A 24813-nucleotide genomic window follows, 5' to 3' on the forward strand; every position below is an offset into this window, starting at 1 on the left:
GGCTCCAGAGTTCCTCCCGGTCAGTCCTCTCATGTTATGCCATGACAGTGATCTCAGATTGAATCCTGAACAGTGGATGATTCAACAAAGAAAGTCCACTCCTGCTGCAAAGGATAAGGGGGGGCCAGGAGAAGCCTTCCTCTCCCCCCTCTCTCGCTCGTCCCTTCTTCTCAGCAGGAGGTCAAGTGTGACCACCTCCTTACAGATAAAAGACACAGCACACCTCTGCCCGCTCCTCTCTTCTCTTAGATCTCTTCTCCTGACTCCAAGCTGCTGAGACACAGAGATGACCAGCTCTCAAGGAGAGGGGGGGCGAGCTATGTGACTGAAGGCCTCCCGGAACCATCGATGGGGCCTGGAAGAGGCCGCGAGCAGAAGGGAATGAGCCTTTCTGAAACTCAGTTCCTCCCTGGCATATGGAGAAACTGCCAGCCAATTCAAAGATAAGTCTCTCACTTCTGCTTAAACAGACGCCGAAGTGAAGGAATCCGTCTATGCCAGCTTTGTTCTGCTTTCTCAGCACACCACAGACGGAGCTGGTTCCAGGCAACGCAGAGCTGAAAAGCCGGCACAGAAGCAACGTCCCCATGCCGAGGAGAGATCTGCTTAAATTGTGACTGCACCCGGGGTCAGAGTCTGCCCTGGAGGACCAGGCCTCCGACCCAACCACGCCGTTAGCCACATGCTCCTGTAAGGCTACCGCTAGCCTTACAAGAGCCAAGCGCTAGCCGCTAGCGCTAACCAACAACTTCCTCCTTCAACGCCCCTTCCGTGAATGGCCAAACAGACCACTGCCCAAACCTGTCCTTTTCAGTTCTGTTCAGAGGGTGAAGTTAAAAAAGTTATTGGGAAATGTTTGTAAACCGTGGGGTTTAGAACAAAGGGCTAACCGGTAGGTTGCGCTAGCTAACAGGATATTAGCCTTGCTAACATCCAGTTTCGGACCCCTAAAAAGGAGTCCGTTTTAAAGCGTAAAGCGTAACTACTCTGCTCTGCCATCCTCCGATGGTGTTATGAGCCTTATTCCCGCATCAATATGGTATATTAATGCCGGTTTTCAAGGCAATTTCGGCAACTTTATGTTGTAACCTCTTAGCCACCGAGTTGCCACAGCGACCCCATGTGCCCGGCGGGAGAATCGCATTAACAAACTCGGTCGTAAGAGTTTAATTATTTTACAGGACAAAACGGTCCTCAGAATATATTTCAACAATAATGTTTTGCTTGACTTGGGTCCTGGGACCGTAGAAATAATGCCACATTAGTTACCTCACTTGCTTATTGTGCAAAGTCAACTTTAACCAAATCTGGTAGTTTTACAATATACAATGACCATTCCAGTATCTGTGCCACCTTTTAGCTTCAGAGCCTTGGTGTCATCCTGGACAGCCCTCTGCATCCTCTCCTTCACTTTCCACATCATCACCTGGTTAACTTTCATCTCTGCAGCATCCAGTTCTTCCTTCACACTTTTGCCAAACTGGTCCACAGTCCACCTTTACAGTTTCAGCTCCCTTTCCTCCCTGTCCTCCAGAAAACCTCCATAAACTACAACTAGTACAAAAGACAGCAGTTTGCATCATTACATCATCTACTTCACACCTGAACATTAACTCCACTGGCTCCCTGTCAAATTCAATATAAACCAATCTTATGATCATACAAGACCAACCACAACCTGGGACAATGCGGAACACATAACCAACACTATGATGTCATGCATTTTAGTTTAACACAGATCGCACACTTACAATAATCAGTCTTTGCTTTGCCCTTTATTGCTCAACAATTAATTGTCACAACTCATAAGTGTTATAAGAAGCATTATTTAACTTTTTTGAAGTTTAATAAAACTTAAATCTTAGCCCAGTGACTGGAGACCTGGAGACCAGGATGGACAGCCCAACCCACCCCCCCAACCCCCCGCCCACGACCCTGTGTGACATCGAGCTGCGTTTCCCCATCAGATACGGCTTGATGTCACACCTGTAGAGAAAAGCCGGTATAGAAAAACGATGAAGGATGGGATGTTAAATTGTTTTAAAGTTTAATAAAATTGCTCAAGGTTTATCAGAAAAAACATAACCGGTTTTTTTAAATATGAACATTTTTAATTAGCAAATGTTATTAATGTATTTCGTAAAGTTAAATATTGTTGAAGGTAATCTTGGCTGCAGTACTGTCTTTCTGGCAGGTGTTTTGGGGTCGGCAAGTTAAAATGAGTCCATAGAATCACAGACAGGAGGCTTTTTCAGCAGTTTCTAGTACGACTTGCTTCTACAGTGTAGCTTCACATCTCGCTCCACTCCTTGTAAAAATAAAAAAAATAATTTCACAACAGCTCTCTGAGAATCTAAGAATCACCTCTGGCCTCACTCATTTAGAACCCTGCTCTCCAGTCCATGTTGTAGCTGCAGTTTATTTATTTTTTGATGTAGTTTCCTTAATAATCTGTACACATCAAAATCCTTGTCATTTTACTAAGAGTGTACTGGTGCACAGCGGCTCATCAGGTGGAGCTGCTGCTTATTGACTGATAGCCGCTCTGACTGCAGCTCTGCCTTCTTTGGTTCAGAAAGCACAGGTGAAATTATTTATTTTTCTACTTTTTCCAAAACGGACCCAGTCAAATGCAGGACATTGTTTCATATTCCGACCCTTGTCCAAAAAAAGCGTGTCATGCTAAATTAGCCTGAGCTAGCGCTTTACTTTTCGAGTTTTAAATAAAACGTAACAGCAAATCATGAGGAGGTCCCTGGTCGGTCGCCACGTTTATCAGTGATAAGATTGGGTTTACCGGGCTGCTGTTACATGTCTATTGAAAACCCATCTTTCCCAGTTCCGGATTTGGCCGCAAGTGAAAAGACATTAATCGAGAGGTAGAACAGTTTAAATGCATATTTAATTCATAGAAATTTAATATGGAGACAGAGTATTACAATACCATACAAGATGATTTTTACCGCACGGTGGAGAAGTCTGTCTGACCTTAAAAAGTCTGAACACATCTTTTTAAGGGTGAAACCATCCCATGTTTTTTAGGAGGAGGGGAAAATCTGTTTGGAACAAAGCAACTCTCTTTCTGACCCACCCCATCAGCAATAAAACTCCATGTTTATCTTACACTGGAGCAGGGAGAGACAGACACCACTCTGCTTGACTAAGATATTTTCATAACATCAGATAAGTTGCTGGAAGCCAGTGAATAAACGCTGACAGGCAGCAAGGCCACAGGCTCTGCCAGGTTTCATTGGTTGAGAGCAGCTTCAGTTATAAACCTTGACTAAAAAGTGTAGACGGAACAATTTGCGCTCATTTTCCAAATGACGGAAATCCGTCACAGCGACAGAGAACTTTAACCCCTGATATTACCAGCTTCATTTGAGGATTACTCCAAAACCGACTCATGACTAAATGCAGGGTTAACAAAATCTATCAAATCAGCAGCAATGTCCTTTTGCCATCACTATTAAGCTCCATTTTAACCTTAACTTTTAACTTTTAGTTTTGCTCACTCGTGTTTTCCCAGACCTGCAATGAGCAGAAGCGTGCTGTTTCCTGCTCTCTGTTAATCAGCTAGATTTAAGTCTAGTATATTATGTTCATATATATGTATTATAACCAGAGCTATCAAACAAAACATTTAAATCACCATTTAATCGCAAATTATATTTTAATTCTGAAAGTGTAAAAGCTCATTTAGGCATTTTAATATGCTATTTTTCAATAGATGACACTAATTTAAATTATGCTCTTACAAGAAGGTATCTAACCCCTTTTTTTGTTCTCAATTTTTTAATGCCTCTAACAAATGTTTAATGCTCTCCCAAATTTCCAACAACTTTTCCAAACTTCTAACCTCTTTCTACCTTTTAGGCTACAGTTTAAAATAAAATTTTCTTCAAAACTCACCAAGATCCAGCCGGCCGTGCTGTCTTTAATGTAACTCAACCATCAGCTACTGCCAACACCTCAAATCACCTTTATCCGTTCAAACTTCTCCTGGGCTTCAACAAACATCATTAATGCATTGACCTTTTTCCCAATGATTTCCAAATTCCTTTCAGCTTTTACCCATATCTTAGCCAGATTCTTGCTCCATAATGAACACTTTTTACTTAACAAAATGTAATCTGCTCCACAGTACTTTGTAAGGCCCAGGCACGTGGGGAAATTCACACTATCCTGAAGACACGCACACCCACACACAGACCCCTACTCTACGCACACACACAGACAGACCCAGACTTAGGAGCCGTGAACTCCGCTCTTTGTTTTCTCACACAATGGATCCCATTTAAACCAAAACAAACTTGTTAAACAAAACAGGACAAACATAACATTTTAAGACAGACAGCTTGCACAACACAGAAGGACTCCTACGCCCTGTCCATAATCGACGGAACCATTTAATTTATTTAATATCTCCTTGGTCTAACCGTCGTGCATCCAGAACCCAGTTCTGGAGCTGAGAAACAATCCAAATTGTTCCCCAGGGGCCCCTTATTTCATCTCTATTCTTCTTTAACAGTTGCACCGTTTAGGGTCTTAACTGTTCTTAGCCTCAACTAAGATGTTAACGTATCTTGACCGTTCATATTCCTACACTTCTTTAGGAAGTCTCCTTTTCCAGAGAAAGCGCCCAATCTCAGTCTTAAAAATCACCAGTACTCGTCAGTCTGGAGTTGAAGTGACCAAATTTCGAGACCATTTTTATTCTTTGTATTTTATCTTTTTTATCGTCTTTTATTTATATTTTATCGTTTTAATGTTATTCAATTTTTTTTACGTAGACTTAAACAAAAATTCCATTCAATCCTCTCATATAAATGGCTGTGTTCTACCCCTGATATTTTGAGAAGAAAGTTTTTCATCTACCGCAACACTTGATTTAGCCTACATCTAATCTTCAGCCAATAGGAGTATCAAAATCTCCTTACCTTTTTTCGGGTCGACCCTGTGGTCCTGTAAATGATTACTTCTACATGCCCAAATTTAAAAGGTTTCCTCCACTTACTGTCAAATCCGGGTCACGGCTAACCATTTTGTTAATTTAGTATTACTGGCTTAATCCTGCTTCGCTCTAAAGGCCCATTTTTACCCCAGTTTAAGATTTGACAATAAAAGAGAAAAACATTGATCAGAGTTAAACATTGTAATATACATATTTAATTCATTAGGAATTCCGAATGGAGACAGAGTTTTACATTACCATTCTGAAGTATTCATTACAAGCTTGACATCCTGTTTCATGGCGATGCAAAGATTCTGTCTGCGTTTTCACAATTCACATTTTAAAAGGCTGACTCCCCTCCCATGTCTTCAGGAAGATGGGTGATATATTGAACCAAGGAACTAAGTTTTGGTTGATAAACATTGTATGCTTCATGGTTAAATTAAAGGGTAATGCTTGACACTAGCTATGTTGTCTTTTATGAGTTTTGATTATATGTGTGGCAACTTCTGGTTACATAACCTGAGTCTTTGTTAGCTATGATCAGTTAACAGGACTCTGACGTTGCACAAAGCGTTTAATATGTAGTTTTATGTAAAAGCCCACTCCTAATGTAACCCCTGGGATCCCAAAAGTAGAAATGTTAATTAGTTTGGCATAAATATTGTTTTCTTTGTCGTTTTAAGAAGAACATACAATACATTTACAGGTTATTTTACTAAAATACCTAACAAGCTAACTAAACAAGAGCTTATTTAAAAGAGAGGAAAAAAAGTCTGAGTTGAAAAATACTTTTCTTAAAATTTTTTGGCATGTTACTTTAAAATTGCCAATCTTTGTATAGTTTGTGTTGAGTACAGCTTGTAGCACAAAGCATAGACATAATATAAGAGTAGACCCCGCATTGACTGTCGCGGCGCAGGAATTACGGCCGCCATCTTGGGGCGGTCGACCTGCTACCCTAACCTGCTGATTCAAGCTGAACACACTAATGATATCTCAGCACTGGGCGGCGTACTTTTGTTTAAATCGACGGACTATTTACGTCAGGGCTCGAGCGATAACTTTTCACAAGTAAGATTAAAAGATATTGTCTATATTAGAATGTGATTTTTCTAATTTTAGACAGAGAGATACAGGTCTACACGTCCAAGTTTTTGTGACTTAGTCTCTCCAAAATTGCAGCTACTCCGTGAGGGCATCAGAGCTTTAGACATGGGTGAATAAGATATTCACCAATGAATATATTATTCAATATATATATATATATATATATATATATATATATATATATATATATATATATATATATATATTGAATAATATAGTGACAAATAAATATAAATAATATATTCACCAATGAATATTATTTATATATATATATATATATATATATATATATATATATATATATATATATATTAGATAATATAGTGACAAATGAATATAAATAATATATACACCAATGAATATATTATATATATATATATATATATATATATATATATATATTATTGTTTTTTCCGCTAATGTCTAACAAAGCTCTGATGCCTTCACAGAGCAGCTGCAATACAGATAGATATATAGATAGATAGATAGATAGATAGATTTTTTATTTATTTTTTTAATAGCTATAGCTTTAAAGTAAAAAAAAAAAAAAAAAAAAACAACATGAAGATTAGTTCAATAATCAGCGAGTATAGTTGACTAAAATTGCTTCTGCACCTGGTTTAAACATTACACTGTGCGGAGTTGTGGACCGCCCCAAGGTGGCGCCCCTAAATCTCATCAGCGCCTATAGGCGAGAGCGGTCGATGCGGGGTCTACTCTTTATATATGTCTATGGCACAAAGTGTGTGGCAGACTAACTGTTTTTGGTTGTAACGCTTAAAATAAATTTTTATTGGGTGATTTAATTTCTCCTGGATTAGGATTGGTCGAGGGGCGGAGCTTGGGAAGAGGAGAGCAGAAAAAAGAGACTGGGGAGGGGCACCCCAAAAAGTTCTAGAAAGTTGGGAGTTGACTTGCAAAGTGCAACAACTTACTGGTGGACCATTTAAGGAAAGAAAATGCTACAAGACAGACTGAACCAGCACTCCTTAAGTGGTTCTGTGGTCCAGGGTCTGTCTCTGCGTGCCTGGGAAGGTGTGTTTTTCTGGAGTTTTAGACCTGTCGTTTTATGGATGGACTGCAGAGGAGCCTTTGGGGTTTTTCTCAGATATTCCATCCATCCTTTGGTTGTGTTTTCCTCCTCCACCTGTGTTCCAAGGGCTAGCCTGAAGGACCTTAATCCAGCCAACTAAGGTGGACCTAGGACCAGTGGTGAGTCATCGCAAGATCAGGCCTGCAACAGGGGTTTGTTTCATATTGTGCTGGCTTTATTTGATGTTATATCCTTTGGTGGGCCCACCCATTTAAAAGATAAGTGGCTGTGTTTACTCATAGGAAGGTTTAATACCCATGTGTGTTTGGACTGTTCAGTGGAATTTAATGTTGGGTTTAACAGATGAAAGAGCCAATATTAGACAAAGACTAATTGAAGAGTACCAAGAGTAGAAACCTGTTTCATTTCTAATTGTCATCCAGCCATAAAATGTGAAGAGAATATTTTGGAGTTGAAGTTGTTTGTTTTGGTTTATTCTGTTTTTTGTGTGTTTTTTCTCAGATGTTCTCGTTTTTAAGTTTGTTCAACAAATGTATTAAATTTACAGAGGTCTCATTAATTGTGGGTCAGATATAGTTAAGTCCAGGGAGGACGAGTGTAAAGAAAAAATGATGGGGCTTAATGCTGTATTTAAAAGGTTGTCAATAAAATAAGGGTTTGGTAACAGGGACTTTAAATTCTCTTTGGGTCCACAATAAATTAGAAAGAACCCAGAGTGCCAGATCTGGTTTGGAATACCAGTAAAGCGCTACACTAATAAAGAATTTTACTGTAAATTCTTACCATGGTTAGCTCGATGGCAACATGAAAGCATCTACTGCAGTAACTATTTTAGTTACCGATATATATTTTAAGCTGGGTATTTAAACTGAGGCATTAATGTTGATTTATCCACGGTTAACTTGAAATAATTTCACTTAGTTGATGTACAACTGTTTTAATTTTTTCCCATGATACTGATAGATAAGGCAAAAATGCCTCTGGTAACGCCGCAAGCTTCAGTTTCACTTTGTCAGGAGTTAGCTCGGTCTAAGGCACACTTCAAGTCAATGAAGTGGAGGCTAAATTAGAGACATTTTCTTATAACCTGTCTGCGATGTGACCTAACTTGGGACAGACATCATGCTCCCAGCCCTTAGTGTGCTTGCATCCCACATGTATAGCTCTTTTATAATGTGACGCAGACTGAAAATGTAGTGCCTGTTTGGAAAAAAAGGTTGCTCAAACAATTCGAAGCATTAAAATGGTAAATTATCTTAATTAATACAGTATAGAGCTTTTCTAGTCATACAGACCACTAAAAGCTCTTAATACTAGGGTCAAATTCAAAATAGTGCACACATTCATGCACTGATAGACAGGTCGCTAGGAAATTTGGTGTTAAGTACCTTGCCCAGGGGAAAACTGACATGTAGCAGAGGAAGCTAGAATTGATAACTCTCTGCAAGATGGCAGATATTCACATTGTGTAGCCTTAACATATCTTTAATCCTGTAAAGTTTTGATGAATTGTGCTTAAAGAGTTGTGACACAAGCTAGTGTAGCAGATGAAAGAAAAATAAATGTTCCCACAAAAACATTCACGAACAGAAATCTGAATATTTGTGATATTTATTTCTATAGTAGCAGGTTTAGATATAGGTATGTGGTGCACAGGCCCAGCCGAGCTGATTAAACCCATATGTTCTCATGATGTGTAGCTTTGAAATGTTCCCATACTTGGAATCTTAATTTTTGCTTGTTGTTTATACATTAACTGCCAGCTGATGGTTAAACTAGCCATTTAAGATGAGTCATGAGCAAATTTACTTTATAATTTATACTTTATTTGTAAGATTCAGAAAGAGAAATGTGAATAAATAACAATGATGTAATTAAAACTTAAAGTGTTAGTTGTTTTTTTCTTTTTTGGCACAGCCTTCTGTTGACTCCTGCTTTTGCATCTCAGCATCTCTATGATAAAGCTTAATGCAGAAGTCTCCTTCAGCCCATCCCCCACATAATGCCATGGGCCACTGGCCTGAACCATTTTTGCTGCAGAGAAGTCAGAAAAATTGTGCAGACGTCCCTGATGTGAACATGACCTATTTCAGAGCACCACCGAAGCTTGCAGATCTCGCTGTTTTCTGGCAAGCAAGGCCTACCGCATGCATCCACCCGCATTTTAGGCAACATATCAGGGCTCCTAGTCTGTTTTAGATGTCTTTCTTTATCAATCAAGTAACTTTGTGTGCATTTATTGTTTGTTTTTGTTTTGCAATCATTCATATTCAAATATGCAAAAATTCTAAGCAATCCTTTGCTAATTATTTTGTAAATATCTATCTGCACCTCCCCATACATTAAATTAGTTGTGAATTTCTCATTATTGGTTGTTTGAATCAAAACATACTACAGATGACGGAAACATTTTTATTGTTTTGCTTAGCTTCTGTTCTTTACACATTTGAAATAAACTTCCCTATATTCTGCGTCTGAGTTGAGGATATTATTTCCTGTGTCTCTACGTCAGTTATTATTATTTTTTGCTTCATGTATTTAAGGTACTTCGGAATGAAGGCTTGTGCTGTAGGGGGATATGTGACTATTTTGCTGTGCAGTAATTAGGGGATGTTACAGGGAATCCCTTCCTTTCCAGGACAAAGTGGTGAGATATTGGTCCGTGTATCTTTTAGACATTTGATTTTCATTTCAGAAACAGGAGTTAAAAAACCAAAAACACAGCGATTTTGTATTTATTTATTTTTTTTAAATACAAAGTGTTTCTCTTTTTCATTGTCAAAAAGGAAAAAGTAAAATTTAAAAAATGATTTGAATTTCATTTCCATTTCGGGCAACAAAAAACAAAAATGCTTTTAAACAGAAACGAAAAAACGCTTGTTTGTTCATATTCCGAGACCGGATGTAGTTACGATCCGTGTATCTTTTGTGGTCCATGGGTCCGTGTATCTTTTGGTCATTGGATTTTCGTTTCAGAAACAGGAATTGAAAAAACAAAAACAAATGGCCGTTTGATTTTTGTTTTAAAATACAAAAAAGAAAATCGAAATACAAAGCGTTTCTCTTTTTCATTGTCAAAAAGGGGAAAATAAAATTTGAAAAATTATTTGAATTTAATTTTCCATTTCGGGAAACAAAAAACAAAAATGCTTTTGAACGGGAACGAAAAAAGGGTCGTTTGTGGTCGTTTGTTCATATTCCGAGACCGGATGTGGTTACTTTTTTGTGGCAAAAGCGCCAGTGAAGTTATAGCTGCCCGGGGGAAAATAAATACTTGCTGCTGCGTAATTGAGCTTAAGCAAGGACATGGAGCCATATGTTGTTTTCAGAAACAATAAAAGAGTCTCTCTCAGGGAAGAAGACATGACTGCAGAAAAACTAAGCCGGATTTTTCAGGTAAAAAATATTTTCAGATGTTGCTAGCTACGAGCTATCGCAAACGTTAGCTAACTTGTGGATGGATTCTTGTTCGGCTTGGGTGTTACCTATGTTTCAGCCGTGAAAAGCCGTAAACAGCAAACATGCTACATGCTCAGAAATCCTACAAATTATTTGGTGAGGCTTGCCTAATGTTAACCCCATTAAACTTAGTGGAGGTGTTTGCATTTACTTTACTGAACAGTCAGAAATCCATCTCATCGTGGATTATCCCTTAGCATTAAATACTCTCTCTATATTTAACATTTATGAAGCTGTCCTCTAAGTAGTTACTAAAAAATATTAAATAAAAAAAACACTTCACATATTGCACTTATGGGTTTCTTCACAGGTCACAGCTCATAGTCTTTACATGACTGACGATGCTAATGTGGCAGTTTTTCCTGGAGCTTCTGGTGCATTCAGCACATTGGACCTTAGTCCAAGAGGTCACTATGAGGTTCACGGTGAGGAGGACACCTCATGTGCTTCACCATCCACTCAGCGCTTCACATTCATGCGAACCTCTGCAACTACTCCTGGTCCAGCTTTGGAGCGTGCTGCCTTAGCCCCACCACCGCCACCCAGAGCCACTGCCTCAAAAACTTTTCAAAGGTAACTTCTTAGATGATAAAGATGCAATATATAATTTTAGATGTAACAATTACAGTAAATGGAATAAAAAAATATTATTTGCAAAACAGGTGCTTCACTCTGGATGATATGATCAGCTCCAGTTACCCTTGTTTGTATACTTTTTACTTATGGTGCAATAGTTATTACTGTATATTTCATTTATAACACACATTTAAATTTCCTAACCTCGGCCCAAACAGTGGCCGAGGTTATGTATTTCCATTTTCTGTCATCAAGCTTATACAAAATGTTATCAAAGTGTTTATATCAAACTTTGTGTATTATTTGTGCCTAATCCAAGGAAGAGATGATTACCTTGTCACAACAATCAACCCTAAGATACTATAAAAACCGAATGCATTTTATAGTTATTGTTGCAATACATAAGACCATCACTGTTAACTAGGATTACAAATGTTACTTGTGTCATAATAACATTTCATATTTTAATACTTCATATTTTATTCTTCCAGATCAATTTTTCTTGCTGAGGTGGTTGGTGGGAGGTTGAGTCCGAGCAGAATGGTGGTGGTCCGGTTTTTGGAATGTGAGGCTACCCTTCAGGGGATCATCGGAAAAGTGCAAGATGCGATAGGAAGTCATGACCCCATCGTATTGACTGATGCACAGGGCAACGCAATCCTGGAGTCTGAAGGAACAACAGGTGGGAACATTAATTTTATTTTCAATAAAATTTTATTTATATAGCGCCAATTCATGTCATGTCATCTCAAGGTACTTTCCAAAGTCAAATTCAATCAAATTATCCAGATTAGGTCAGATTTTACAGATTAGTCTGAAAGTTTACTCTCTAAGGAAACGCAGCAGGTTGCATCAAGTCTTGACAAGCAGCATTCACTCCAACTGAAGAAGAGCCACAGCCTTTCCATGTGTTTGATATTCAGGAAGAGCCACAGTGGACAGTCGTGTGCATTGTTGATGGTTTTGCAGCAATCCCTCATACTGAGCATGCATGAAGCTCTTAAAAGCTGAATGATGACAAGCAATGCAAATTGGAGAACAGTAGAACTCAGTTGAGAGAGAAATAGGCCCTGATGTCCTCCAGCAGCCTTAGCCTATAGCAGCATAACTATAGAGGTAGCTCAGGGTAACATGAGCCACTCTGATTATAAGCTTTGTCACAAAGGAAAGTTTTAAGCCTAGTCTTAAAAGTAGACGGGGTGTCTGCCTCACGGACCAAAACTGGGAGTTGGATCCACAGGAGAGGAGCCTGATAGCTAAAGGATCTGCCTCCCATTCTACTTTTAGAGACTCTAGGAACCACCAGCAGACCTGCAGTCTGAGAGCGAAGTGCTCTGTTAGGAACCTACGGGGTAATCAGACCTCTGATATACGATGGAGCTTGATTATTAAGGGCTTTATACGTTAGAAGAAGAATTTTAAATTCTATTCTTGATTTAACAGGAAGCCAATGAAGGGAAGCTAAAACAGGAGAAATATGATCCCTCTTGTTGATTTTCATGAGATTCATGATACATGTCATCTCAAGGCACAAGTCAAATTCAATCAAATCATACAGCTTGGTCAATAACGTTTCCTGTCTAAGGTTTTAAGTAAGACTTAATTGACTTAATTTAATTTATAACCGCAAAGTTACATTGATCAGCTGATTCATTGATTTTTTTTCCATAACATGAAACTATAATATGAATAAATAAATAAAATGAACAAATGCCTATAATATATTAGATAAACTGTTTACTACGTCTTTTGTGATTTAAAATTTGAGTGGACTTGATTAGTAATGACTACTTAATCAATACTCAAGTTTTAATGTTTTTTTCCTGGTTTTCACCCCCACTGTTAAGGATCACAGTACTGGAAACAAAATGCACGAAAGATCCTTGCAGTACAAGAACAGAGCTTCCAGGTGTTGCAGGGCAACAAAAGGAGGAGAATGAGGTAATCTTGAGTATTAATTTTTCTTATCTGTCCAAATATCTAAATGCAAAGCATTTTTTTGTTTTTAACTTGTATATCTTCTAACTTTTGTTATTCAGACTAATGAAGCTTACCGACTCTTTGGCCTTTAATGATTTTGTATCTTAGTGGCTTCTATAATGTTTAGGAGAAACTTTGATTTTGCTACCACCATAAAAGCTGCTGAAGCACAACCTGTGTGTGTGTGTGTGTGTGTGTGTGTGTGTGTGTGTGTGTGTGTGTGTGTGTGTGTGTGTGTGTGTGTGTGTGTGTGTGTGTGTGTGTTAGAGGGCGGGTGAGAGACCATGGTTGTTCATATAAACATGTTTCCTTCTAGTAGCAGCCGAAAAGATGAAGAAGCTGCAGGTATTGGAGAGGTCACTGAGAAGATAGAAGAGCTTCTACTGGCATCACAGAATCTACCTGATGTCACTGCATCAATCAGAGAACTCACCAATCTAGCTGCCACTCAAAAAGTAATACTGACTCCTTCCCAGCTACATACCATCAAACAAGGGTTCTGCTGTGTTATTTGTATGAGTAAGTACACAATAAATGTATTTGGATGCTTTTTGTGCAGTGTGTTCCAGAGTTAGAATTTTCCAAATACTTATGAATTACTATATGTTCTAGTTATGGCCATCTAAAAAAGAAAGCATTGTCCTCCAGTACATCAATAACATTTTAACCCAAGGCTTAGACTGACTATGGTGCAAGTTGCGGTCCTGATCCAAATCCGGCTTTCCACAAACCCCCACTCACCTGGAACGCTGGTTGCTGAAAAGGCTCTTGTGAGAACAGAAGTTTATGTGGTCCTTTCCTTTATGTGTTGGCTATTCCTCATAAATGATTAAATACAGCCATGGTTTCCATTCTTTTAGGTTTCCATTTTCTTTAGGACAAAACTCGTTATCCGTATGCACAAACATCCTATTTCATACTCCAAAAGCCTGTCTTTCCTTGTGTTTCTGTCTTGAGGTTTTGTTCAAATTAATCAAGCTACCTAAGTTGGTGGAGAAAAACTTTATTGTGTCTGGTGGCCAAAGTTTCCTGTTTGGCTTGTGAAGTTTAGGAGCTCGATCCACGGAACGCTACGGTGTCTTGTCAAACCCCTGTCTTGCGTAATTTACTTTCAGCGCCATACAGCCTCAGTAGCCGGACCCGCAACCACATGCAACTGATAGTTTGATACATTGACTTTTAAATATTTGGGCTCCTTGTGTTGCCGCAAACGTGTCTGCACCGTATTCAGTGTGAGCCTTGCATAATGTCTTATGGACACACATACACCAAATGACTAGTTATTCTATTTTTTTCTGTTTATGTACAGCACTTTGAATCGTCTTGTTACTCAAAAGTGCGATATAAATAAACTTGCCTTGCCTTTGTCTTTCAGAGTTCATTGAGGAACCAGTCTTCACACAGTGTTGCCAGAGCATTATTGGCTGCAAAACATGTGTGGAACAGTGGCAGGAAACCTCGGTGCACTGTGCAAAATGTAGAGTGAACACTGCAGGCAACAACATATTGGAAGTGAATGGTCTGTCAGAGGCATTTTCTGTTCTGAGTTCCCTTTTTCAAGAGGAGTAACTATTTGCACTTTAACACCCACCAATAGGTTGTAAAACACGTTTATTACAGTTTTTTTGCAAAGATTAAAACATGTGGGTCAGAGTTTTAGTAATGATGACAATTGAATTACACGCTTCACTGTTTAATGTCATATAAATGTTTATTGTTCTTATTACAAATTTACAGTCTCTAAGTTAAATAGAGCTACTGGCTTTTCACACATTGCGCTGAGTTGTTGTTATAAGACAGAGCAATGCCTGTTTGTAGGGAGCAAAATCATTGTTGACTGCTCGAGACATTAAGTTGGAGATATCAGAATATTGTTCAGCAAACTGGTGCTCAACTGTAATCTTCTCCTGTTCAGTTGAAAATGGATCAACTCCAAAAGTTGAATGTCTCGTCAGTGAGGTTCCAAACTGCAGATTGTAAAGGTCTGCTGCTTCACCCGAACGAGGCAACAGCTCCTGTGGGATTTTTCTGGGACATCCACAGCTAGCCAAGTTATTTGGTATACCTTTATCTGAAAAATAAAGAACATACAGTTGGTCTTGAAGTTTATGAATGCTGTTGTCATTATTATAAATCTTCAGAACACTGTCTTATTTCACCTGGAATGCGATGAGCATTCCATGACTCCACCAGCCTTGTAAGACCAATCTCACACAAGCGGCCAGTCAGGTTGGACACACAATATCGCACAAGACTGTCATTCATGTCTATTTCCTCTTGATCCACCAACTGCAGAAGAGCTGTCTTCAGTGGATAGTTGACACGATTGTTGACTTCTGGCCATATTCGTTCAACTATGTGATTCTGAATTTGCAACAAAGATGTGTAATCAGTCAATTTGTTCTTGTGGGTAAATCAGTCAGAAAGCAATGGTAATGAAGAATTACCAGTGAATCAATAGATTTAACAACTCAGCACACATTATAGTCATTGACCGCTGAGCCAATGATTTTATCAGGAATTCACTTTAAGGACCATTTTCCCAAATGGACTGTAACATAAAAATCACAGTGCTTCTCAGATAACTACAATATAAAGGTTGAATTAAGTCCAACGCTGTTGCCACTGCAGTTGTGTATTATTAAGCTGTAACAAGATTTACAAAAGAAACTTCTTTCGACCATAGATAATTTAATGATTAATTACCCTAAAATTGGGAAAAGTAAGTCTCAATTTGTCACGTATGCAAAAAGATAGTTTGCTGCTGATGAAAATCTAATAATAAAATCACACTCAAGTGTATGGTAGCAACCTAAAAAACTATTGAACTAAACCTGTGTGGATGAAGTCTGAAGATAAGGCATTCGCTCCTGATTGTGGCGGTGAGATGACAAAAGCTCCTGCATGAAGAGCGTCAAATAAAACTCCTTGCCATGATCCACTCTCACCTGGTCCCACATACCATAATCAAGTACTGCAGGCCTATTGGATGAAAAAAAGTTTCTTGTATTTTGTGTAAAAACTTTTCAAAATTAACTGTTGTCAGTTATTCTTAGCATAATATACTTCATAAAAATGCAAATGTTAAACAGTTATTAAGATAAGATAGAACTTTATTTATCTCACAATGGAGGTATTTACTTGTGACATTGGCTCTTATAAGCAACAGAAGGTGCACACAGGAGGAAAAGGTGCATGAAGAATATACTGTACATCCAGATATATAAAGTGGACAGGAAAATAAATAAATACAATTTCAGAATATCAAATAGTTATTGCACAGTTGCACAGGGTATCAAATAAAGTTACATATTTTTGTATGAATAGTATTCATGTGTATGTTATCCCTTTAGTTTCCACTATAATGCATTCGTCATTACCTGAAAACATCTTCATAGATAGCAAGGTTGTTTTTTATAGGCATTGTGGAATGAGCAACAATCTTTTTGCTGAAACCATCGATGGCTAAAACATGGGTCACCCCAAACATAGCCAGTTTTTCATTTTGGTCCATATGAATCTTGTGACCCATGTAATCAGCCTGGTATGGTATGGGGTTGAGATTGCGGGCACCCTAGAGAGAGACAGGAAAAGGATGTAACTATTTCACAAAAAAAAAAAAAAAAACATTACTCCATATACACTACGTCAGCTGCAGAGTTTCCAAACATGTTTGAATGTCTTTTTGTGTCTCTGTCAAAAAATAACATATTTAGGGCAGCCTGTTCTGATATATCTGTTTATTATAAATAGCTGTACGATTTCAATCTCATGCAAGCCAAGTACCTGCAGCTAAACACACAGCAATAAAGTTAAAGAAATGAACATGCATCGGCTAATAGTTACACATAATTTGCACATGTGTATGTAAAATATTAAAGATGGGATAGTAAGACCTGACGTCTTGCTTCATGGTAAGGCTGATGCATAGTTCTGAGTGCTGATCCAATTCGTGTCTCTGCAGCATGCATTCCTTTCATGGCAAGATATCCCTTCATCATCCTTCTTCCATATGTAGGTCCAGTCTAAACAATAAAAAATAATTTGCACATTCCAAAATCTTACCAACTGATGTATCATTAAATTAGACGCCACATTTTCCATTTTGTATAATGGAATTGATCAGTTATTCGGATGTTGATAGTCACTATAAATATTGGAAGGCTGAGGCACTTTGTTTACTATTTGTAATACACAGGGATAAAAGATGCCAGTCAAATTTGATAAGACACAAATCCTAGACATACAGTAGAGGTGCGTGCGTGTGTATGTTACTACATGTTCCTTCTCAAATTCTTTCTCTCACATCACACACACATCCTGTAGCAAAAGGGAAATAAAGCAGGATCATACCTCAGTTATAGCTTTTGCCACCTCCAACTCCAAATGTGCGTCAGGGAGTCCTATCATACTCAAGCCATTTTCATTGCAGAATCTCCTGACGTTTCTTGCAGAACATCCTCTAGCTCCCCCACTCACCTGGCCTATTTGCGCTGCGATTTCAATGGATGACAAGCCTTGTTTTGCCATGTCTAAAATCAGATCTCCGTAAGGTTCTAAAGACATTTTGTTCTGCTTTAACACTGGCAGCCTGAAAATTTTGGCGCTTTTGCCACAAAAAAGTAACCACATCCGGTCTCGGAATATGAACAAACGACCACAAACGACCCTTTTTTCGTTCCCGTTCAAAAGCATTTTTGTTTTTTGTTTCCCAAAATGGAAAATTAAATTCAAATAATTTTTCAAATTTTATTTTTCCCTTTTTGACAATGAAAAAGAGAAACGCTTTGTATTTCGATTTTCTTTTTTGTATTTTAAAACAAAAATCAAACGGCCATTTGTTTTTGTTTTTTCAATTCCTGTTTCTGAAACGAAAATCCAATGACCAAAAGATACACGGACCTCCATGGGTCCGTGTATCTTTTGGTCATTGGATTTTCGTTTGATTTTTGTTTTAAAATACAAAAAAAAAAAATTGAAATACAAAGCGTTTCTCTTTTTCATTGTCAAAAAAGGAAAAGACAAACAAAAATGCTTTGAAACAGAAAAGGAAAAACGGCTTGTTTGTTCATATTCCGGAAACTGGATGTGGTTCCTACTGCCTGAGACTACTTTCCAAAGTAAAAGCAATATGTTTGACGTGCATCAGCCTGTGGCACATGGCAGCCCACTGCTCCCCAAGGGTGATGGGTTAAAAGCAGAGAACAAATTTCGTTGTAATGTATGTTTCAATGACAATAAAGATGATATTACTATTACTATTATTACTAAATAGCTACTAAAACAATAGCATACAAGCTTAAACATGCTTGCTATTGCAATTACCTGGATAAATAAGAATTTGCACAGGGATACTAAAACCATTTGTTTGCCCAAGTAACTACTTTCACTTACAGATGACAGATTAAGATCTCGAGATGTAACTCATCGAAATTCATCTACATGATGTGGAATTTCAAAATAAAAGCCCTCCTAAACCTCTGTTAAGTCAGTTTGACCTAAGTTGCTGTCAATATTGAACGGTACGTTTTCGGTGTATACTGTCACTGCAACATGACAGTAGAACACCTCCAGATGTTACTCAACAAATATCATCCACATCTGATGTTGTCACTGTTAATATTCTGAAAGGGTAGCTTGTAGCTATTGTTGAAGAAGAATGCGATCAATGTAAAACACACCTAACATTCAGGTTCAATAAATACTTTTCTTTTGATACCAGATTTGTTACTTTTAAAAATGTGAAATTGGATTATAAACATAAAACAACCGTAAAGTTTATCAAAAGTCTGTGTGTGTGTGTGTGTTTGTGTGTGTGTGTGTGTGTGTGTGTGTGTATATATAATATTTGTGTATATCACAAATATACAAAAAAGCTGGACGATGTTCTTATGTTGCAGTTCAACAAGCCCCGTATTCATAAAACTTTGGTCATCCTTTGTGATAGGGCTTCTCATACTGAAAATAAGAGACAGAATCTAACTGTTGTATCTTAAAGTCATAGGCCTAATTACCCTCGCTGATTCTTGGACATCCTTCTTTCCCAGAAAACGAGGCTTTAAGCGGTACATTCATTCAGCCAATAACAAATAAGACAAAGTTCCACTGAGAGTGTCTTTTGTCCAAATTATAGAAAAGATCACAACAACAACAAAAATGTTCTGTGTGTTTTCTTCTCCCCTCCCTGGGCTGCCACCTTACCGTGGTAGAGGGGTTTGAGTGTCCCAATGATCCTAGGAGCTATGCTGTCAGGGGCTTTAAGCCCCTAGTAGGGTCACCCAAGGCAGACAGGTCCTAGGTGAGGGACCAGACAAAGCGCAGCCCAAAATGCCCCTTATGATGAGTAAGATTATTGGACCTCGTGTTCCCTCGCCCGGACGCGGGTCACCGGGGCCCCACTCTGGAGCCAGGCCTGGAGGTGGGGCACGTTGGCGAGCGTGTGGTGGCCGGGCTTTTGCCCATGGAGCCCGGCCGGGCTCAGCCCGAAGAGGCAACATGGGTCCCCCTTCCAATGGGCTCACCACCTGTCGGAGGGGCCAAAGGGGTCGGGTGCATTGTGCAACGGGTAGCAGTAGAGGGCGGGGACCTTGGCGTTCCGATCCTCGGCTGCAGAAGCTGGCTCTTGGGACGTGGAATGTCACCTCTCTGGTGGGGAAGGAGCCTGAGCTTGTGCGCGAGGTTGAGAGGTTCAGACTAGAGATAGTCGGACTCACCTTGACGCACCGCTCTGGCTCCGGAACCAGTCTCCTTGAGAGGGGCTGGACATTCTTCCACTCTGGAGTTGCCCATGGTGAGAGGCTCCGAGCTGGGGTTGGCATACTGGTTGCCCCCCATCTCGGTGCCTGCACGTTGGGGTTTTCCCCGGTGAACGAGAGGGTGGCCTCCCTCCGCATTCGTGTGGGGGGACGGGTTCTGACTGTTGTTTGCGCTTATGCGCCAAACAGCAGTTCAGATTACCCACCCTTATTGGAGTCCTTGGAAGGGGTACTGGAGAGTGCCCCTCCTGGGGACTCCCTCGTTTTGCTGGGGGACTTCAACGCTCACGTGGGCAATGACAGTGGGACCTGGAGGGGCGTGGTTGGGAGGAATGGCCCACCTGATGTGAACTCGAGTGGTGTTTTGTTGTTGGACTTCTGTGCTCGTCATGGATTGTCCATCACAAACACCATGTTCAAGCATAAGGGTGTCCATATGTGCTCTTGGCACCAGGACACCCTAGGGTGCAGTTCAATGATCGACTTTGTTGTCGTTTCATCTGACCTGCGGCCGTATGTCTTGGACACTCGGGTGAAGAGAGGGGCGGAGCTCTCCACCGACCACTACCTGGTGGTGAGTTGGCTCCGATGGCGGGGGAGGAAGCCGGTCCGACCGGGCAGGCCCAAACGCACTGTGAGGGTTTGCTGGGAACGTCTGGCAGAGTCCCCTGTGAGGCGGAGCTTTAACTCCCACCTCCGGGAGAACTTTAAACACGTCCCGAGGGAGGCGGGGGACATTGAGTCTGAATGGACCATGTTCCACGCCTCTATTGTTGAGGCGGCTAGTTGGAGCTGTGGCCGCAAGGTTGTCGGTGCATGTCGCGGCGGCAACCCTCGAACCCGCTGGTGGACACCAGCGGTGAGGGAAGCCGTCAAGCTGAAGAAGGAGTCCTACCTGGCTTTTTTGGCCTGTGGGACTCCGGAAGCAGCTGATGTGTACCGGCAGTCGAAGCGGCAGGCGGCTCGGCTGGTCGCCGAGGCAAAAACACGGGCGTGGGAAGAGTTCGGAGAGGCCATGGAGAAAGACTTCCGTACGGCTTCGAAGCGATTCTGGTCCACTATCCGGCGTCTCAGGAGGGGGAAGCAGTGCAGTACCAACACTGTTTACAGTGGGGGTGGTGTGCTGCTGACATCGACTCCGGACGCCGTGCGTCGGTTGGCGGAATACTTCGAAGACCTCCTTAATCCCACCAACACGTCTTCCATTGAGGAAGCAGAGCCTGAGGACTCTGGGTCGGGTTCTCCCATCTCTGGTGCTGAGGTTGCCGAGGTTGTTAAAAAGCTCCTCGGTGGCAAGGCCCCGGGGGTGGATGAGATTCGCCCTGAGTACCTTAAGGCTCTGGATGTTGTCGGGCTGTGTTGGTTTACGCGGCTCTGCAACATTGCGTGGACATCGGGGGCAGTTCCTCTGGATTCGGATTCAGGAAGAGCAGTGTGGTTTTCGTCCTGGCCGTGGAACACTGGACCAGCTCTATACCCTCAGCAGGATTCTTGAGGGGGCATGGGAGTTTGCCCAACCAGTCTACACTTGCTTTGTGGATCTGGAGAAGGCATTGGACCGTGTCCCCCGGGGGATCCTGTGGGGGGTACTCCGGGAGTATGGAGTACCGGACCCTTTAATAAGGGCTGTCAGGTCTCTGTACGACCGGTGTCTGGTCCGCATTGCCGGCAGTAAGTCGGACTCGTTTCCGGTGAGAGTTGGACTCCGCCAAGGTTGCCCTTTGTCACCGATTCTGTTCATAACTTTTATGGACAGAATTTGTAGGCGCAGCCAAGGTGTTGAGGGGATCCATTTTGGTGGCCTTAGGATTGCGTCTCTGCTATTCGCGGATGACGTAATCCTATTGGCTTCATCAGGGTGTGATCTACAGCTCTCACTGGAGCGGTTCGCAGCCGAGTGCGAAGCGGCTGGGATGAGGATCAGTGCCTCCAAATCCGAGACCATGGTCTTGAACCGGTAAAGGGTAGAGTGCCTCCTCCGGGTTGGGGAGGATGTGCTGCCCCTAGTGAAGGAGTTCATGTATCTTGGGGTCTTGTTCACGAATGAGGGGAAGATGGAGCGGGAGATCAACAGGCGGATTGGTGCGTCGTCCGCTGTGAAGCGGGCGCTGTACCGATCCGTTGTGGTGAAGAGAGAGCTGAGCCAAAAGGCAAAGCTCTTGATTTACCGGTCGATCTACGTTCCTACCCTCATCTATGGTCACAAGCTTTGGGTCGTGACCTAAAAAACGAGATCCCGGGTACAAGCAGCCGAAATGTGTTTTCTCCGTAGTGTGGCTTGGCTCTCCCTTAGAGATAGGGTGAGGAGCTCAGTCATCCGGGGAGGACTCAGAGTACAGCCGCTGCTCCTCCACGTCGAGAGGAGCCAGTTGAGGTGGCTCGGGCATCTGGTCAGGATGCCTCCTGGACGCCTCCCTGGTGAGGTGTTCCGGGCACGTCCCACCGGGAGGAGACCCAGGGGAAGACCCAGGACACGCTGGAGGGACTATGTCTCCCGGCTGGCTTGGGAATGCCTTGGGATTCCTCCTGAGGAGCTGGCCCAAGTGGCTGGGGAGAGGGACGTCTGGGCCTCCCTACTGAAGCTGCTACCCCCGCGACCCGACCCCGGATAAGCGGAAGAAGACGGACGAACGGTGTTTTCTTCTTAGACTGGCTAGTCATTTTTTAAATTATTATTAATGATTATTTTTCTCTGTGTATGACAAAAAATATTTTGTTTCCAATGCATTGAGAAACCTAATATACACTATATTGTATTGTATAAGTATTCACTCACCTGCCTTCGACTCTTCTGGGAAGGCTGTCCACAAGGTTTAGGAGTGTGTTTATGGGAATTTTTGACCATTTTCCAGAAACGCATTTGTGAGGTCACATACTGATGTTGTACGACAAGACCTGGCTCTCAGTCTCCGCTCTATTTCATCCCAAAGGTGTTCTATCAGGTTAAGGTCAGGGCTCTGTATAGGCCAGTGAAGTTCATCCACACCAAACTCTTCCATCCATGTCCTTATGGACCTTGCTTTGTGCTCTGGTGCACAGTCATGTTGGAGGAGGCAGGGGCCAGCTCCAAACTGTTCTCACAAAGTTGAGAACATGGAATTGTCCAAGATGTCTTAGTCTGTGGAAACACTCAGAGCTCCTTTCACTGGAACTAAGGGGCCAAGCCCAGCTCCTGAAAAAACACACATAACACACCATAACCCCCCTCTGCCAAACTTTACACTTCGCACAATGAAGTCAGACAAGCACCGTTCTCCTGGCAACCGCCAAACCCAGACTCGTCCATCAGATTTCCAAATGGAGAAGCGTGATTTGTCACCCCAAAGAACGTGTCTCCAACGCTTTGCATTGCACTTGGTGATGTATGGCTTGGATGCAGCTGCTCGGCCATGGATACCCATTCTCTCTCAAAAATCAAAAATGGTTTAAAACATAAACGAAAAATAGGCTCATTTGTTCATATTCTGAGACTGGAAGTGGTCACTTATGCCATGCTGTAATCGCGGACCCAGGCACGCCGTCACAAAGCATCGCCCTCTCAAACCACAACACAGAGCACGTGAATATGTCGCAGCAAGTAGCGGTGGAAGAAATTGTCCCAAAACGGGGTTTTACCAGTTCGCCAGTCTGACAGAAATAAACCACAGTGATTTGTAAAACTTGCAAGGAACCGGTAAAAACAAAGTCTAGTAACGCAACCAACTTGTTTCATCACGTAAGCCGCTCACACCCGCAGCAGCACGAGCAGTTTTAGCAGCACGAGACGTTTTAGCCCCGCCCCGCTCCGCGTCATCTTCGGAGAAATCTTACGAAGCTTCTTCCAAAACAAAGCAGGTATAGCAGCTAAACTGGGCTCCCTTCTTTGTGATAAAATGGTATTGGTATATTTTTTTTGCTCATTTTACTGGTCACTTTAGTTTATCCTTTGTCAGTATTTATTAACATAACTCAGGTCTCTTAAGTTATATTTCTTTAAAAAAAAAAGCTTCTGTTATGGTTAAAAAAGTTGGTAAATAAAGATTTAATTGTAATTCTGTGTTTGTGTTCTTTATTAGAATTAAATCATTTAGCAATATCATAAAATTTCCAGGCAGAGCTGCACATAAAGTATGGTTTTAAATATTTTCAATAATTATTGATATCGATCAATATGCATTTTTTTTATCTATAAACTTTTTTTCTATATCGTCAAGCCCTACTCGCTCCTAAATATTCCTCAGTCAACTGCCATTTTATAAGTAAATGGAAGTCTTTTGGAACGACAGCAATGCAGCCACGAAGTGTTAGGCCACGTAAACTGTTGGACCACGGTCAGTGGATGCTAAGGCACATAAAGCGTAGAGGTTGCTAACTTTCTTTGGAGTGACAAATTACGCCTCTCCATCTGGAAATCTGATGGACGAGTCTGGGTTTGCCGGTTGCCAGTAGAACGATGCTTGTCTGACTCCTTTGTGCCAAGTGTAAAGTTTGGCAGAGGGGGAATTATGGTGTGGGTCTGATTTTCAGTTCCAAGTCCCTGGAACAAAGGGGCTTGGCCTCTTAGTTCCAGTGAAATGAGCTATGAATGTTTCAACAGACCAAGACATCTTGGACAATTGCACGTTCTCAACTTTGTGGGAAAAGTTTGGAGCTGGTGCCTGACTCCTCCAACATGACTAAGCACCAGATGATGCATTAATGTGGTGTACATTGCCATTTGTGGGATGGACATAAAAACAGGCTCTTCCCAGGTGATGGTGAGGGAACCGTTTACAGCCGTGTTTTCCAGGAAGGAAGGATGTCCAAGAAACAGCGAGGGTAAGTAGGCCTACGTCTTTATGATATAACAGTTAAATCCTGTTTCTTATTTTCAATGTGAGAAGCCATATCATAAAGGATGAGCAAAGTTTTATCAATACCTGGCTTCTTGAACTGCAACACATGGG

At 41.1% G+C, this 24813-nt stretch overlaps 2 protein-coding genes across 3 annotated transcripts; one reads left to right on the forward strand and one right to left on the reverse strand.

The window, feature by feature from the left end:
• The first annotated feature begins 10195 nt into the window (after positions 1-10195).
• LOC118560783 lies at positions 10196-15158 on the forward strand. 2 transcript variants are annotated; one of them, XM_036132230.1, is made up of 6 exons: positions 10196-10514; positions 10888-11150; positions 11645-11835; positions 13001-13094; positions 13450-13588; positions 14509-15158. In XM_036132230.1, exons 1-6 carry the CDS (start codon positions 10425-10427, stop codon positions 14617-14619), a joined length of 888 nt encoding a protein of 295 aa, XP_035988123.1. In that variant the 5' UTR covers positions 10196-10424; the 3' UTR covers positions 14620-15158. The 2 variants fall into 2 exon arrangements, with proteins under 2 accessions (XP_035988123.1, XP_035988124.1); XM_036132231.1 differs by having other exon boundaries at positions 13453-13588.
• LOC118560782 lies at positions 15024-17895 on the reverse strand. Its single transcript, XM_036132229.1, has 6 exons — positions 17030-17895; positions 16514-16707; positions 15968-16115; positions 15293-15497; positions 15130-15204; positions 15024-15040 (listed from the first exon to the last, which is right to left on the reverse strand). Exons 1-6 carry the CDS (start codon positions 17132-17134, stop codon positions 15024-15026), a joined length of 744 nt encoding a protein of 247 aa, XP_035988122.1. The 5' UTR covers positions 17135-17895.
• Positions 17896-24813: the final 6918 nt, after the last annotated feature.

The sequence above is a fragment of the Fundulus heteroclitus genome, unplaced genomic scaffold (assembly GCF_011125445.2).
Source record: "Fundulus heteroclitus isolate FHET01 unplaced genomic scaffold, MU-UCD_Fhet_4.1 scaffold_480, whole genome shotgun sequence".
NCBI classification, from domain to species: domain Eukaryota; kingdom Metazoa; phylum Chordata; class Actinopteri; order Cyprinodontiformes; family Fundulidae; genus Fundulus; species Fundulus heteroclitus.